The sequence below is a fragment of the Abramis brama genome, assembly GCF_963993115.1.
Source record: "Abramis brama genome assembly, chromosome: 13".
In the NCBI taxonomy this organism is placed as follows: domain Eukaryota; kingdom Metazoa; phylum Chordata; class Actinopteri; order Cypriniformes; family Leuciscidae; genus Abramis; species Abramis brama.
Genome location: NC_139975.1, coordinates 22,842,941 through 22,861,261, shown reverse-complemented (window position 1 = coordinate 22,861,261; position 18,321 = coordinate 22,842,941). Strand labels below are relative to the sequence as shown.

At 38.1% G+C, this 18,321-nt stretch overlaps 1 protein-coding gene across 2 annotated transcripts; it reads right to left on the bottom strand.

Annotated features, from left to right (window-relative positions):
- Positions 1 to 5,868: 5,868 nt before the first annotated feature.
- g3bp1 (GTPase activating protein (SH3 domain) binding protein 1) lies at positions 5,869 to 12,887 on the bottom strand. Of its 2 annotated transcripts, none has more exons than XM_084133692.1 (12): positions 12,714 to 12,887; positions 11,514 to 11,630; positions 11,286 to 11,367; positions 11,029 to 11,202; positions 8,620 to 8,710; positions 8,422 to 8,512; positions 7,960 to 8,170; positions 7,745 to 7,846; positions 7,224 to 7,365; positions 6,873 to 7,001; positions 6,672 to 6,781; positions 5,869 to 6,584 (listed from the first exon to the last, which is right to left on the bottom strand). In XM_084133692.1, exons 2-12 carry the CDS (start codon positions 11,606 to 11,608, stop codon positions 6,354 to 6,356), a joined length of 1,458 nt encoding a protein of 485 aa, XP_083989818.1. In that variant the 5' UTR covers positions 11,609 to 11,630; positions 12,714 to 12,887; the 3' UTR covers positions 5,869 to 6,353. The 2 variants fall into 2 exon arrangements, with proteins under 2 accessions (XP_083989818.1, XP_083989819.1); XM_084133693.1 differs by having other exon boundaries at positions 7,248 to 7,365; positions 12,714 to 12,867.
- Positions 12,888 to 18,321: the final 5,434 nt, after the last annotated feature.

Genomic DNA, 18,321 nt, shown 5'->3' with positions numbered 1-18,321 from the left:
AGCTAAACTAAGAATCACGTTGGGTATGAGCATATACATTCATTTATATAAATATAACACAACTTTCAGGCACAATTGATTGACAAATAAACTGCGCTCCTATTTCATTGTTGTTGTGGATATTTTCAGCAAACAGTTTGCTCCGTACATTTAGTTTAACAGCATTAAAAAGGGAAAATGTTATCACTCAAATAAACGGTGTATGTGCATTTTAAACGCATTATGTTCTTCGTCCATGCAAAGACGGCAATATCTGAAATCCTTGTCCTTGTGGGGACATTTTTTGGTAACTATGAGGAAAAGCTTATGAATCATACTAGATTCTGTTTTTTAAAAATGCTGTGATGTGAAAATGTAAAAATGTTTTCTGTGATGGGTAGGTTTAGGGTTAGTGTTGGGGAGATAATATACATTTTGTTCAGTATAAAAATCATTATGTCTTTGGAATGTTCCCATATAATATGGAAACCGTGTGTGTGTGAGTTTGAATCTATCTGTTTATTCCAAAAGAAAATGCATTCCACTCTGACAATGACATCTATGTTGAGCATATATTCAATTTCTGAACTTCAATTCTTTTTTTTTAAATACTTTTGTGGCGCATATATTTAAAGAAAATACAGGATGGCTCAAAATCTTATTAAAGGGCTGACATCCTTACAAGTTTTTATATATTTTTTTTTTTTTGTATTACAATATTTTGTTATCATTTCTAAAAAGCAGTAAGTAAAGTAGTTATGTTACTGCTATGACAAAAATGTGTCAAGTCAAAGTATGATACATATCTTAAATGCAGGAAGCCATTTCATAGTCGTAACGATCCCCCAAAAAATATACAAAGGAAAATATCAGAGAAGATAGAAGGTCTGTTTTGTTTATTGGTCGTTGCAATTTTATATATTAAAAAAATGATATATAAAAAATGTATACTGTATCCCTTTATATATGTAAAATGTATACCATATAGGCCCCCTGTCCCAAATGGCGCACTTAATGAGGACTTTCGGTCTCGTGGACTTAAATTGCGCGTGCTCGCTGAGTCTACGAGTCCGTAGGCCGTCCTGAAGTGTGCGAAAGGCCAATCAGACAACGGATGGGAGGAGATTTCGCTCACGGACAATTGTTAACATGGCTGAGAGGAAAATATTACGGTTTTTATGACCTAACGTTAGATGTACATTTTACCAGTTGTTACCTACAGTTTATACAAACATTATGGTCATCGAGCAGTGGTTGATGTCTCCAACATAATAATAGCGCGTTGAATAATACGATCGCGTTATGATTCATTAAATAAATAGAACCGAATGTCAGGGCTTTACTGAGTCATATGTAAACAGTATGAATATTGAAACCTGTAAATTCATCTGAAACTCGTGCACATTTTCATTATGTGTTAAAATTGTAATCTTGGTTCAAATGGAACATTATGTATTATGTACAACTGTATACATCATTTAAATAAGCATGATGTATTGTCTAATGCCCATCTAGGTGGCATGCATAAAAAATGTGTAGTTGACATGGAGATAAGACGTCGGAGCGCAAAAATGTGATTTCTCCTGTCCAACAACAACCAGACCGTTATTTCCGGCGTGACGATTGAGTCTGTCCCAAAAATACCTCTCAATGCGCCCTCGTGGACTCGAGCCAAGGGCCCTATAGGTCTGCACTACATGACGTCACCAAAGTGTGGACTCTGAGGAAGTCCACAAGTCCAGAGTGTGCCATTTGGGACATGGCGATCGATGGATGGATGGATGGATGGATGGATGGATGGATGGATGGATGGATGGATGGATGGATGATAGTAACCAGTAAACTAAAATATATCCATAAAAAAAATATTTGATTAATGCAGGAGATAAATTGTTTGTCCTTTCATGCACTGCTTCAACCATTTTAGGGGAATGACATTTTTTAAGATGGTGCTGTTGTCCTTATTTAAAATTTCAAAGTCACATTGGATATTGACATTGTTTTAATATTATTTCAAAGCATTTGTTTTTTGGGTTTTTTTTATATACCCCAAACAATTTTTAGAGGAAAGTCAATTAAGCAGATTCAGGCTCTGGAAAGTATACACTTTGCAAGAATTTCCCAGAGGCCCCTGTATGGCTGCATTTGAATACATCCATACTCGGCCTTATGGCCATCCTTGCTCAGGCTTTTAAATTATGCAAGTGGATTATGAAGCACAAAGGCTCAGTCAATTTGTCCCCTCGCTTGAGTAGTCTGGAGGAGCCCCCGCCCCTCTGACTGCCCTGCGCTTTACAGTGGGACTGGAATTACATTACGGCTGACACTGAAAACCGCCGCGGGGCCTGAAGCCAGTGAAACATGAAGGCTTTGACAGAATGTTTTTTCCTTCAATATATGAGAAATATTTTCAGTCTTAGCTGAGAAATAGAACTGTTCATTTTGTTTTATTAACAACTTAGCAATAAAAAACTCTGGAGGTGAAATTTTTTTAAAGGGGTGGTTCATCCATGGAACATGAATGGATACGTTTTGAAAAATGTGCAAGCCATCCTTTTAGCCGTTAGGGATGTGAGGGACTAATCGATTATATGATACTGCCGCCAGGGAATTAGCTAGGGGATCCGGGGCCTCAGCGTGGGTTGTTGCTGAAATCACGGGGGTGCCCCGTTTGTTATCACAACAGTTTTTCTTTTGTCAAATCAGCTTAAAATTTGTATGTTATCTGAACCACATAAATATCTAAGTTCATTGAAATAAAAGGGAGGGGGGATTCTTTGGAAGTCAATGGAGCCCATCTACTATTTGGTTGCCGGCATCGTTCAAAATATCTTCTTCTGAGTCGAAGGAAGAGTTAAAAAAAAAAAAATACAGAATTGGAGGAGAGGATTGAGAGTGTAGAGGGTTAAAAGATCAAATAGTGTGGCGCCAAACCATGCAAAGCCTTGTAGAATTTTTAAATCTATATGAACATACAGCATAACTGCAATTTAGATGTAGATTTAGAGACCCCAGCAAGTAGAGCATTTCAATAATCAATGTGGGAAAATACTAATGTATTGATCAGTTTTTCAGCCACAGAGAAAGATAAACATGGGGCACAGTCTTGCAATGTTTCTGAGATAATTAAAAAAAATCTAATTTTAAAATGAGGATCAAATGTAAAATTTGCACCAAAAATCACTCTCATTACATTTTGTTTGAAACTCCAGAGCTGAGCCATCCAAATTAAAGGTTAAAGAACCAGCTTTAAGTAGTTGTGGGGAGAACCAAAGAGCATAACCTCAGGCTAGTCATTGTTTAGACAAATTTTAGAGACATCCATATTTTTATCTCAGAAACAGTTAAATAAAGGTGACAGCTGCATTATCACCAGGTTTTACCTGTAAACCTGGTTGTCATCTGTGTAAAAATGAAAATTAAGACCAAGAGATCTTAGTAGCTGATCAAGAGGAAAAATGTAAATGCTAAAAAGTAAGGGGCTCAAAATCGATCCCTGGGGAACACCTAATTGAACTGAACCAACTTTGAACTTGCATCCACCCAAGGAGACAAACTGCCTACGGTCTGAGAGATATGACTTTAATTCAGTATTAGCAAAAGAGAATGATACAGTGTCAAAAGCTGCACTAAGACCAAGAAGGATCAGAATTGAAAGACAGCCAGAGTCCGAAGCTATTAACAAGTCATTGGTGACCTTAACTAATGATGTTTCAGTGCTGTGGAGTTTGCAGAAGCCAGCTTGAAGGGGCTCAGAAATATTGTTTAAAGTAAGATAAAGTGTATAATTAAGAAGCAACAATTCAATAGAATTTTAGCAAAAAAGGGAAGATTAGAAATGGGAACAAATTTTTTTAAGGTTGTCCAAGTCCATATTAGTTCATATTCAAATGGATCACTAGCTTATACAGACAGTCTAGACTGGTCTGTTGCAGAATTCCCATTTAAACGATAATGAAATTAGTCGTTGCGCACATCCCTAATGCAAATACAATGAATTAAGCTTCAAGAAAGTTGCAAAGGCATCTTGAAAGTACCATATACGTTAGTTTTGTGACTAGAGAGAAAATTTAAGTTGCTCATGTTTTGAATAGAATGATTGATTCACTGATAAGCAGTCTGAATAATTCACTGACTCTGAATGATTTGGTTGCAGTGGTTCACAGCTTACTAGAGGGGAAGATTTCCATTGAATAATGACTTTAATTTCGGTCTGTTCCTAACACAGAATCTCAAACAGAGAAGTCATTCTGACCACTTTTATGGTGCTTTTTTGGGGGGGTTAAGGCATAAAAGCCTCAGTGGCCATGGTGACTAATTGCAAGGACAAAAGCAACCGATTCCAATTTTGGAACAAAATGAGGGTAAGTAATGACAGAATGTTGATTTGCGGCTGAACTAACCCTTTAAATAGCTGTGCCGGTGACTGTGGTGTTGCAGAGGGTCCAGCTGGGGGTCCGTATGTTTGGTGGGTTGTGGCCAGCTGTATGAGGACATCTTGAACTCATGTGGGTCATGAGGGTGTGGGGCTTCAAAATAAAGTAGCGGAGAGAAGCTGCACTGTCCCTCTCATGAATACTAATGCTTGGGCCACCTGCTGGTCAACACCCCCCTACATCACTGCTACAGCTAATCACATTCACTGTTTATAATGAGCTACAGTTGTGATTGTGTTTTTTTCTTTTTTTTTCCAGTATGATGCAAGCACATGAATTCTTAATTAGGCCCAGTCATCTCAGTAACTCAATCAGACTGAGAAAATGGGAAGATGATTGGCCGGCGTGTGCCTCGGGATAAGGTATCGGTAAAGAACGCTGCTATGGCAATATAACATATTGATATTTGTTGAGAGTGGCAGCACAATATTGCAAAATCTCATCATTTTGGTGGCTGGGTGATGGATGTCTATAAGTGCAAAATTGACTTTTCTGTTATGACCAGTTCTACCCCGGGAGTAATGGAAAAAAGATTGAGCCAATGCTATGAAGATCTTCAGGTGCTGCAGCCTTTAGAAATTAGATTTGCATATATATATATATATATATATATATATATATATATATATATATAAAATGATCAGCATGCTAACGTATCTTCAAATGCAGCAGCCAACAAACGTGAGGATTCTCTGTGATGTCATTTTAACATGGTGAAATACATTGGAAGGGGACAACCTGTACCATGTAGAATTTAAGTTGACATGAAACAGAAATTGCAATATCCTTTTCTTCCCTATGGTAACATATCTGTGTGAAACAGCTTCTCAAACAGGAAAAACTTGGGGAATTGTATGGATGGCTGTGGTTTGAGCGGTGATTTGGGGTAATCTCAAAAAATAGGGCAGTTAAAGATTACAAGGGCACCTGACTTTTACAAAAAAAAAATGTGCATGGATGAATCATTTATAATAGTGTAATCTCCATAAGTCAATTTTGATTTCATGGTGACTAACATCCATGATTTTACCTGTCACTTATTACTACCAGGTGTTTTAGAGGCAACTTTAAAACTACTTCCAAAGAGCCATTTAAACCTAAGAATTATTTAAACCTAATTATTTTGGATGTGAGCAGCAGTATATATATTTTAAAAAAATACTTAAATTGCTTTTTTCCTACCGTGTATCATTTGACATGCACATTTCTATGCTTTCTATTGTATTATATGATCCCATATGCAAACTTTGTCTAAAAGGATTTTTCAGACTTCATGTTGTCCCTTGTCAAACAGTAAATCCTTTTTTTCTACATAATTGCCACTTTTCTTAATTATGAAAATTTTAGTTTTAGTTCCAGGCCTAGAGGTCAATTAAAATTTGTCCTTATTTATATTTTCCATTTACCGCATGATCCGTCGACATTTGTTAACCTAGACAAGACACAGCCATGCTTCAAAATAGCACATAGAGTTTATTTTGTTCTCTCATCAGTGGAGTTGTTAAAATATGTTGTCATTCTTGATGAAGTGCAACAGTAGAAGGCAAACAGGATTCTTTACATGCTAGATAGTCACTCACACACAACCATGATTTGACATGGCAACAATTCCGAATAAAACCATACTTGCACTTGACCTGAAAGCGGGTGCTAGCAATACACAGGATTGCCCAAGCAGTAAAAACACGTTCCTTTAAGAAACAGGGAGAGAACTCTAAAACCAAATGCTAGGTTTCTCCTTTCCCCAATTCAAGTTTCAGTTTTGTTTTTCTACAACAAATTCAAGTTCAATCTCAGAATTAAAAGGAAGTCCAGATAAAGAAACAAAAATAAATCTCACTCCTGGGTCCTAGAGTGAGGGATGGAGACAGGGAACAGAAAAGCCATCTGTGTTAACCAGGGTGACTTGCATCAGCAGTGAATGACGTGGGAGCTGCCTCACTGACGTGGTGCTGCGTAGCGGCCCTCGCTGGGTCCTGCGGCTCGACCGGCTCCGAAACTGGGTTTCTGAGGCATGCCTCCACGGGTGGGCGGTCCCCTTGACCCGCCAATCCTGTCACGCGGTCCCCCCGGGCCTCTAGGGCGGATGTCCCGCCTGTCACCTTCACGGGCCGAGCGGGTCTTCTTTTCCTCTACGTTCAGTCGAACATCTCCTCGCAGTTTAATGGGCTACAACACACAGAAAAAAGGTCATTCTGATGATCCTGCATTCGGCAAAATATCCCGTATCACACAACATCTGAGAGCCACGCGTACCCGATTGCTGAGGATCTTCTGCACGGGCTCAGAGTCATCAAATACCACAAACCCAAAGTTAGGCAGCTTTCCACCGCTGTTGATTCTCAGCTCAAGGACAGTGCCATACTCTGAAAAGAAATAAGCAGGTAAGCTCATGCAGGATGAGGATCTGATCTACATTTTAAAAGGTCTGAATTGAGGAGTGCCATTTACACTTACGTTCAAAGAATTCCTTGAGCTCGTTCTTATCCACATCGTGAGGTACGTTTCCAACAAAGAGTTGGTGGCTGTCGGGATACCGGATCGTCCGCCGCACCTCTGACTCCCCGCTCTCACCCTCCCGGACCACTAAACCAGAGATTAAACAGATGATTCATGTCCTTTCAGGTTTTTAGTGGACCAGCCACACTTTTAATTTAACTTTCAATTTCACTGGAGTATATGCCATTTATATGCAGACATGAAGTTCATTACAAAGCAGTTTTGCCAGAGCCAATAAGATTAAGAAACTGCAAATTCATCAAATCGACTTTCGTAAATATTTTAAAAACAGTTATAATGGACCCATACTAGATTCAGTAGACTTTTGCACACCTCCTGGTCTCGATGTTCTGTGAGCAGGAGAGGGTCCAGGTCTCTGGTCACGTGGTCTCTGGTCTCTCTGGGGTCTCTGTGCTGTGGTCTGTGTTTCTGCTTTCACCTCTACACGGGGCTATGGAGCACAAATCACAATTAATCAAGCATATGAAATTATTTAATGCACAATTCCCCGAACTATTACAAAATTTTCTTGATTAGGATCTACAGTAAGTTACATTGTTGGACTTAGAGTTGCACTAACACAGAAACCTTACACTAAAATAGTGCAAGTACATATTTAACTACTGAGGAATAAGAATTAACATGTTTTTACTATAGGGCTAGTTGCATGTGATTATGCACTTTATAGTAATTACTAAAGTAACTACATGTAACAAGGACACTGTAAAAAGGTTTTACTGACTTTGAAATTAAAATGTAAAAGCATTAATTAGGATAGAGATTATAAGATTTCCTAGACCAAAATGGAGTAAGAGTGTTGTGACATCTACCTGCGTAGATGGGACTCGGACAACATGTGGAGGGACTCCTGTGGCAGGGACCACTCCTCCTGGTGGGAGATTCTTGCTAGTGACTGAAGCCCATGAAAATTGCTGAAAACAAGAAAGCATTTAATCTCACCTATCCAGTTTGGGATGAATGTACAGCTTCACAAATATAGGTCAGTTGACACGAGAGAGACAGTGATGAACGAGGGTGGTCTTACCCGGTTCTCCTCTGGCATGGTGGGTGCGGAGTCAGCAGGTGTGGGCGAAGGGGAAGATCTCTGAGTCTTTTCCTCAACATGAACCTCAGGCTGGCTGACGGGCTCTGGTTTCAGCTCTACAGCTGCTGGCTCAGGCTCCACCTCAGCTTCTGGCTCAGGCTGGGGCTCTGGAGTTATAGACACCTCTTCTTGCGGCCCCTCTGGCTCCACGCTGTAAACGGACAGACTTGCATGAAACCACAACTCAGTGGTAAAAAGCAACACTTTTTGGAGGGCATCATATCAAATAGAGTCTTGTGGCAACTTAAGGTTACTGAAGTATTCCTTATGTAACTAATCAAAATTGAAGTGCGTGTAGTTTGCTTTGACTTACAACACACCCACATGATTTGCATCCTGCCTTACTCAAGTGATTACCAAACTGAACTATATTAAATGAGCCGAAAACTGAATCCAAGTTACCAAGGTGTCTGATCGTAGTATCCAGCAGACTCATCCTGGACCACCTCAGGTGAGTGTACTCGCTCCAGCTCCTCCACGTCCTCCTCAGACTCTGTGAACAACAGGAGATGAATGAAGTCATCTGCTCACAGCTAGAGCAATGGGGAGACAGATTACTCTAAAGATGCCTGAAAAACACCAACAATATCAGCTGCTCACCCTCAGGAGGTTCTGAGTCGGAGTCCCCGAACACTTCATCCTGGTACCGGAAGATATCGTTGTGTACATAGAACTTATTTGCAACGGTTCCCTAAAAGATTACAACAATAAAATTAATTAATCTAAAAGAGAAAAAAGTTAATTTGTTGGCAAAAAAGCCAAATCTGCCTAAAGCCATTTTATTACTAAGAACACTATTACCAATCAAACACTGAAGATCAGAACAAGTTGATGCTTCAAAGACACAAAGTCTAATGTTGTAATCACTTTTCAGCAGGTGAATTTCTATTTAATCATCTGTGATTACTGAACAAATAATTTTTTTGATTTGAACAGATGCTAATGAATCAACGAATAGAGGAGACTAAAGGTGAAATGGGGAGGGCACAGACTGGAGCAGAATGCAGAAAATGAAGTATGCCTGCGCATTAAACTTCACTCCACACACATGAAATATCTAGCCAATTATTTCTTAAAGTTAGGGGTATGACAAGATCTTGTGCCACATGATCTTGCGATATTAAAATATGACATTTCTCATTTTGGTGAAAGACTCATCAGAATGACTGAGCTGAGCTTGTGGCAAAACCTTTTAAAGGGCTCACATTATATTGTTCTATATTGTCTTTTACTGAATATAATTCATTCTCCGAATTTAGAACTGAAGTGACATTCATTACAAGATGTTTAGTTTAGGGCTGTCACAATTCCTTAAATTGAAGTGGCGCATTCAATTGACGTGATCCGCATTATTAGACCGTTTTCTAAGGCTGCACTAGGGATGCTCATAATTAACTGGTTAACCATTAACCAACAGTACGAATTTTTACCGATTAATACGATCAGTTAAACGGTTTCATTTTTTCAAGATATTTTAAGATGTTTGCTGCATGGTTAAATATGCTACACATACCAAAGTGTGTTTTTGAGAGAAAACAGGCCAGTCACGTACAAGTCAGATTTTATTAGGCTATTACATTCTGAAATAATGTAAAATACCAGTAAATAAAGCAAAATGTTTGCAAATATAGCTGTAGGCTTTTTTAGTTTCATTGACTCCACAGCAAATCCTTTCATTTTAAAAATATTCAGAACAGAAATGAAAAATAAGAGTAGCTATACAAGCATCAAGACAAAAATCAATTTAAAGCGAAACTGAAACTGGCGCTGAGTTCACGTAGCCTACCGCTCTCATTAGGCACAAATCCAAATGTTTCCATATTTGCAATGTATTTGGATGCTAAACTATTACTTATTGGAAGGTGAGTGAAGTACAAAGCCTAGTTTACATTATATTGATATTAAAAAAAATCCTTCACGTGCTCAAATATGCTTGGCATAACACCACAGCGGGAATGTGGTCACGCCAAATGCCATAGATTGTAATACAGACTATTTAAATTGAGCAGTGTAGCTTTTCATGTTTTGACTTATTTTGATAACGAATAGGCTGTGATGTCAGGTTAATGTTAGAAATGTTAAGTCTATAACTGTTTTTCTCCGTTCACAGAAGTGCTACAGTTGCATCGTGTGAAGCCTCATGTTCTGTTGCTTATGCTGTTATTACACATGTAAAGCCAATGTCGGGACTGTTTTTGAGGGTCGGCCGACTTGGAGAATCAGCATGTAGAAACTGAGTTGGGCCGTCGGTGAGAGAGAGAACTCTTATTAGCTGTACAGGTTAGTGAATTGAGTCAGTACACGAGAATAACAGCAAAACAGCGAGCAAAGTCATCAAGACGGTTCGGACAGAAGGCTTACGTCATCTTACCCGAGTGTTCCTGGGCGAATATTTTAATATTAACATGAGCCAAGTGGAATAAAGAAAGTGATGAGCATGATTGATAATCAAAACGGTAAGCACATGCTGCTTTGTCAGCTTTTTTGCCCTGACGCCAGGCGACAACAGTAGATTTTCATCAGGGCTAGTTCTTTGGCGTCCGTTTGGTGTGTCCCTACCTTAAAACTAAACCCTCGAAAAAATAATTTTGTTATTTTAAATGGGTCACAGACACTTGTCCATTCTAATTTAACAATTTTGTTGGTTAACAAGCTTCAGTTGTCAGTTAGGGAAAAAACAAACAAAATGAACATTCACAATATATTAAAACCATTTAAATATTGTAACATAGCAGAGCTATTCTGAAGTCACAAATGCTGCGTTTCAAATAAATTAATATATGCACTGCGAGTTTCAGAGTGAACCATCAAATGCCTGATATTTTCACGCCGATTTCAGATATCGATTTACATATTCACTTTTTTATTTGTCTTTACTCCACACAGCCTCACATTTCCAATGGTTTACATCTGCATTGGCAGATGTTCAAAAAACAACAACAATAGCTTATTCACCCAAGGTCTTTAACAATTTAATCTGATAACGCATTTGTGAAGAAACCTTCATACCTCAGGTGCCAGAACAAATGTCTGCATGAATTTCCTCATGGGCTGCATGTTATTGGAGAGCTCCCCCAAAACTTGCACCACCACTCCCTCGTTCAGGGTGGCATGGGCATCGACGTGCCTGATCTTAGTGTGACAATCACGGAAGCTGAGAGCCATCACCTTCTTATGGATTTCCTGTTCAAACCGAAAAATGACATTGAGCTACTACACTGAACCATAACTAGTATTAAAAATCCATAACACTTGCATTAACTCACAGACTGCCCATAGACCGCTTCAGCCGGTTTGCCATTATTATCCAGACCACCATGTACATAAGATGAGTTCTTGCCATAAAACCTGAGAAGGATAAAAGCAACATGTTTAGCTATTGCAATATGTGCTAGCACATTTTAAACATGCATTTAACAGCGAGGGGTTGTGGTCAAATTTCTGCAAACCTCATTTGCAAAGAAAATCTGATTATGAAGGCAGCAAATCCTCACCTGTGCAGGTAGTCAGGAGCCTGGTTCAGCAGGGTGTAGTACTGTCGGACAAACTCTCGCCCGACCAGATGGGCACTTGGCTTCTCCATCACCATTTCTTTGGTCAACTGGATTCAACTAAAAAACAAAATGGCTCGTTAAAATACATTTTTCATCCACATGTTGTTCCAAACCCATGACTTTCTCCTGGTGAACACAAAAGAGCTGTCAGTAACATCTTGTTCCTCCAGAGAAAGTCAAAGAACATGATGGGTGACTGAGAATTACTATTTCTTGTTGAAGAACTTTACCTGCTATAGAGGTAAACTACATCGGTTGACTGAAAACTAGGACAGACACTGAGGGGAAACCGAAACAAATCCCTTTGTTAAGCCCATCGAGAAGCAATAAGGCCGTTTCATGTCGATCGTTTCTGTAGATTTCAAACGTAAACAGCCACACCCGATATGAACATTACTTGGTTTAGCTGCTCATCATGTAACGTTAGGGTGGAACATTATTACTGCTCATTAATTAGATTAATCCATTGCGAAATGGACTGAAGTACGTTAGGCCCGAACAAGACACACCGCGTTGCCATCTTGAGCCCGGTTCCTTTGTGATCCCATTATGACATTTGATAGTATAAGAAAAAATATTTATCCAGTCAGATATACGATATAAGTTAAGCCAAAACAATAATTTTCTTAAATCGACGATGAATCAGGCACGTGCCCAGTACTTTGTCGCATAAGCTTGGACCAGATGATGAATATCAACAGCAAACGATAAAATCATACATGTGTGGAAAATAAGTTTGAAGAATATTGAATGTAAACATCGTATAAAACTTGTATTATAATGTAACAACTCAAACGCGGGATCGCTCTTTGAAGGAAATGTCGGCTGGTGGTGAGGTGAACAAGCTAAAGCTAATCCTCACAGCGTCGAGCTACAAAAACCCACCCAGCGGCCTAACCGTGAGACTTACCGCTTAAGTTCTCGATTAAAGAGTCATATTTTAACACCCGATATGTTTTAATATGAAAAATGTTGGAATTGTAGATTTTTACCAAATAAATCCAGCACATGTCTATTAGCTGCGCACGAGTTATCGGATTCAGTAACGTTACGCTAACCGGACTACAAAAAAATGCACAAAATAAATGCTTTTTTTTCTCTCTTTTTTTAATTCAGCCATTTAATTCCAAAAACACTTACCAAGAGGGAATCAGTAATGTGTGTTTGGGTTGAGTCTGAAGTGATTTGAGTGAAGCGCCGATAGCTGTGAAGCTTTTAGCTCAGACACACTGGCAGCAGCGCGTGTGGCGAAGTGCCGGTTTCACACGAGCTCCTATCAACGGCCCTTCTGATCACAGAACCCAACAGCCAATCAGATTGATGCAGTGGGTTTGCGCGTCCAATCAGCATTCGTCCTCTCGCAAAGCCCCCACGTTCACCCAATTAACATAAACTATACAGACTGTTTTCAACCTATTGAAAACGAGAGTGAAACGAAGGATCAGAGCAAGGTTGTTAGGCCCGCACGGACATGAGTTACGCAGCAGCTGAACGTGTTGATGCGTTGCGCATTTTGTTTGCGAAACTAACGAGTTGCCAGGTAATGTTATGCACATTAGATACTGTGAATGTTTATGGTTTACACTGTAAACCATAAACATTCAAATGAGAAAAGACTAAGGCTGTGATGTACGAAAAGAAGAAAATGTACAGTACAGGTCTCATTTCACTTCAGAAACCAAAATACATAAATAAGAAATACTTTACATGCAATTAAAAAAATTCATTATGATATTTATTTTATTAAATTTAAACATATTTACCCAATTTTTGTTATCAGAATATCAAAATAAACAAATAAATAAATATATTAATAAATAATTTGTGGTAATTAAAATATATTTGTTTAAGTATATGCCTATATGGGTGTTATACATCATATAAATATTTGTTTTACAAATGCTATGCTATATTAATTTAGCTAATTAAAAATCACAGTATGATAATATTGCTATAGCCTACTGTGATAGTTATCGTAGAAAATAGTGAGATGTCCAGGCTCAGTACTGTAACGACATTTGTGGGGTAATTCATCTCGTGAAAGTATTGTCACTCACAATGCAAAATATCTTTTGAGATTAATAACCCATTTGGATGCGGTCACAGTGGTTGAGCCTATATTTGGTATCAGCGTGGAGAAAATCTTTAGCACGGATTTTTATAGTGTTATTTTTATATTTACAAATCTGGCAGAACTGCATTAGAGTTTAATATAAATTATGATTTATAAATATGAATTTATTGAGATCGTATATTGTCCATTAGGGGGCGACACGCTTCCCATGCATGCAACAATGTGCGTTTGAAAACGATATTAGGACCGAAAGCATCGTGAGCTAAGAGGATCGTGGAGAACTATTAGCTTGGGCTCGATGCTTGACACGCATATTGGCTATCTGCCAACAATCATGACTAATAAATCCCATCAATCAACAGCTTTCATTATTTGAGTGTTTAACTAAACATTTCTCAATTCAAGATGGTTAAGATATTAACCTCACTGACTGTTTGTATTGGATCTAGATTGGACTGCAGGCAGTTAATCTCTCAAACAAATTGTTTTTTACAATCAACTGGGATGAAAAAAGTTGATGCAAATAAATAAATTATGTATTCATCTGTTCAACATGCAGAAGTATTCACCCATGTTGAATGCTTCTTTCAGTAGGCTATGCATCAACACTGACAGATAGAATAATGTATTTAATATTTATAGTAAACATTGACAAATCTAGGTGTAAAAATACATTCAGAAATAGGCCATCTGATGTGAACACAGCTGTGAAATCGTATTTCATATTTTTTTATTAAACAAACCTCTTCATTCTGTTAGTAGAATTCCTTTAAAAGACATATTTCAAGTTTACATTAATTATATAATATAGGCTATGTCATAATGTATTGGTCTGAGGACAGGTTGTTTTAGGAGTAGATAAACCTGATAAACCTATCTAACGTTTGAAATTGTTTATAAAACCTTATACCATGGTCTGACGTCTGTCTGAATATTCGATTCCGATTGGCTGGAAGGTGTGCATTCGGTTTAATGCACAGGTAGTTCCAGTCAGTTTAATCACCACTCTATATAAATGCGCTGCACACACACACACGACACACACACACATACATCCACATCACTCGCATTCGGAGATCACGCTGCGCACGCACACACACACATATTCAGGAGCACAGAAAATTGTCAATACTGCTATTAACAATAGCTTACTACTGAATCGCCACATTATATTTCTCAGCAACGAGGTGGTAACATCGCTGTTTATGCAGATAATATTTAAACCTCAATTCATTTTGGGTATATCAAACTTTTGTTCTTTTGACTGAACTGTTTGCTTTTTATTGTGTCCTACTATTGTACAAACTTCTTACAGTTTTATAATGGCTAATATTGTTTATTTAAATATTATTTTTAAATACATAATATTATATAAATAACTTAGTATTTGGTATTGAGAAAGAGTGATTTCGACTTCAGTGAAAGTTACATTATTACACCATTAGGTGGCAGCAAAGACTGTCTTTAGTGAGTCAGTAGCAAATACTTTTTTATTGAAAGGGAAAACAAGGTTGTAAACAAGGACGTTGTTTTTACTTTAAACACCCTATAAGACACAACTTACAAATACATTGTCTATAGCACCCTGTTAACAACTGTTAAAAGGACATAGACAAAGATATCAGTGGACATTCAAACTTATTTTGTGATTATGAATATAAGATTGACCTGAAGAATATCAGCTAGATGCAGGTAATGCACTCGCGTAGTCGATCTCTCATGATTCTCTACTCTACATAATACAATAAGCTTCAATGAAGCAACTCAGTGTTCCTACGTTGCCAGATCTAAAGTGACGTTTTAGTATTAGTAAAGGATTCTATAGTCCAGTCATTTTAAGCCAAAATGGGGGCCAACCTTGAACAAATTGCAACAGAAGCAAACTCAACTGATTTTGTATCCTAAATATGTCCTGAGTAAGGAAAAAAAAGCTCCGAAGAATCCCATTAGGGGAAAGTTTCGAAAAAGACCCAAATATAGCCTATTCATACGCCTATTCATTCTTTTTCTTATGTGAATAGGGTAAAAATTTTATCCTTTAGATATCACCATTAAAATTACTGAGTTGATTACTTACATCAAGACAAACAAAAAATGACAAGTTTTTTTTAATTGTTTGTTAACATGGACAAACGGTGCATAATCTAATTACGTATGTGCTAATTTGCATAAATAACACACCAGGTCTAAACATTGGGTCTAGCCAGGTGAAAATGTCTTGTTGAATCTTGTTGACACATAACAGTAAAAGACTTAATGTTAAGGTTTGAATGGGACCCATTTAGGCTACCCATGAACATTAATACATAGAGGCAGGAAGAAGTACTTTAGAAACCATGCCTTTATTAATTTTTAAGAGATTGGGTTTGGGGCTAGGTCTGTGGGACTGTTTCTGGGAGACGAGTCTGAGGGAAGAACAGGAGACAATGGTAGGTAAAATAAAAAGTGAATCCCCAGAAACAGTCCCACGGACCCAGCCCAAACCCATCTCTGCAATAATAATGAATAAAGGCTGGTTTCTAAAGTACTTCTTCCTGCCTCTATGTAATGCTCATGGGTAGCCTAAATGGGTTCCATTCAGACCTTAACATTAATTATTTTACTGTTATGTGTCAACAAGATTCAACAAGACATTTTCACCTGGCTAGACCCAATGTTTAGACCTGTTGTGGTATTTATGCAAATTAGCACATATGTAATTAGATTATGCACCGTTTTTCCATGTTAACAAACAATTAAAAAAAACTTGTCATACATTTTTTGTTTGTCTTTATGTAAGTAATCAACTCAGTAATTTTCATGGTGATATCTAAAGGTTAAAATTTTTACCCTATTCACGTAAGAAAAAGAATGAATAGGCGCGTGAATAGGCTATATTTGGGTCTTTTTCGAAACTTTCCCCTAATGGGATTCTTCTAGGCTTTTTTTTCCCTTACTCAGGACATATTGAGGATACAAAATCAGTTGAGTTTGCTTCTGTTGCAATTTGTTCAACCTTTTTTCATAAAATGACTGGACTATAGGCTCAACACTGTCAACTTGAGATTGGAAACCGTGGCGGAAAGAAGTAGTTCCGCTCAAAAGAGTGTTTTAACAGACACTCTTGCTGAGTCCCAATTCGCCTACTTATACTACGACCTAAAAGTATGTACTTTTTTTGTGAGGAAAAAGTACATACTTTTGAGTGTGTAGCAAAAGAGTAGGCTATGCACGTTCTGGGACTTACTTCGATGACGTCATGCAACGTGAACTTGAACGTGGTTGCCTAGTTACGCACACCGCGACTGTTAACAGAACATTTTACATTTCATTCATTCATATCCAATATAATTTTATTTACTATTCCCATCTTTTTATCGTTTTTTCCACAATACATTTACAATGTGTTCTACCAAACTGAGGAGTGAAGCAGGGCGTCGTCGTAGATTAACCAAACGCAGGTCGTTTGTGAGGCGGCTGGTTCTGACGTTCATGTGCAATCGTGTGCAATGTGTGTAACGAAAGCTACTTATTTTCTGAGTTAAAATATTTAAAGTTTATAGTATAACTATTGTTTAACATATTTTAAACTTAATTTCATCATTATGTATAATACTCAAAAATACCCAGATGAAAATGAACCATGCTTTTACTATAGTAAAAGTGTAGTAACCATGTGTCTTTTAGTTGGACTGATAAAGTTAACATTTGTACAGCCACAGTATTACAAATAAGTCAGTGTGGTTAAATATAGCTTTAATTAGGGTTAAACATTTGAATTCTTACACTTAAAAACTGAGGGCGCATCTCCGCTGCTGCATCCGACAGTCATGTTTACATCATCACCACCATCACCACAAAGCTCCTCCCTCCCGCATGCAATGGGTTGTGGGCAATATTAGCCGTTAGAGTGTGCATTGATCTGCACTTCGAATTCTAACCGGAAATAGTAGACCATCCGGGTATCTTGGGAATACTCATTTCAACATACTACGATTTGGGACGTACTAATTCTAGTTTCGCATACTATTTAGGACGGATAGTATGCGAATTGGGACTCAGCATCTGTTGTTGTTTCTTATTTACACACTTGTGTCATCGAACTGTTGTATAAACGCAATATCACACTCGTAACCGTGCAATGTGGCGCTATATCATTGCCTACGGCCGAATCACAGCCATGCTGAAATGTAGCAATAAGGTACGAGAGGCCGTGTTGCAGAGGCGGACAGAGTACACAGCTTCATTACTTGAGTAAAAGTACAGGTACCCCTTGCTAAATTTTACTCAAGTACAAGTAAAAGTACTACAGTCAGATGTCTACTTAAGTAAAAGTACTAAAGTACTTGTTTTTAAAAGTACTTGAGTATCAAGAGTACAAGAGTACATTTTCTAAATATTGCATTACTACTGCCACAGTGCTTACTTTGGTAAACACAGCAAACACTTGAAGCGAAAACTATCATTAACTTGTTCAGAAAATTGAAATAGTCTGGCGAGGTGGGGGAAGACTCATGAATATTCATTAGGGAAGCCATCCCTGATTGGTCTGATGACCTACCCGTCACTGGGGTTAAGACCAATCAGAGATGACTTCCCTAATGAATATTCATGAGTCTTCCCCTACCATCCTGGGGAAAAAAATACTCCCGGGATGGACCTGCTGCGTCTTCATCCATTGTTTCGTCCATGGTT

Excerpts from the sequence above, each read along its gene's own strand:
- g3bp1 (XM_084133692.1), bottom strand. The coding sequence starts at position 11,608 with ATGGTGATGGAGAAGCCAAGTGCCCATCTGGTCGGGCGAGAGTTTGTC. Across the intron at positions 11,368-11,513 it reads GCTCCTGACTACCTGCACAG|GTTTTATGGCAAGAACTCAT; the intron begins GTGAGGATTTGC and ends TATCCTTCTCAG. Across the intron at positions 11,203-11,285 it reads AAGCGGTCTATGGGCAGTCT|GAAATCCATAAGAAGGTGAT; the intron begins GTGAGTTAATGC and ends CGGTTTGAACAG.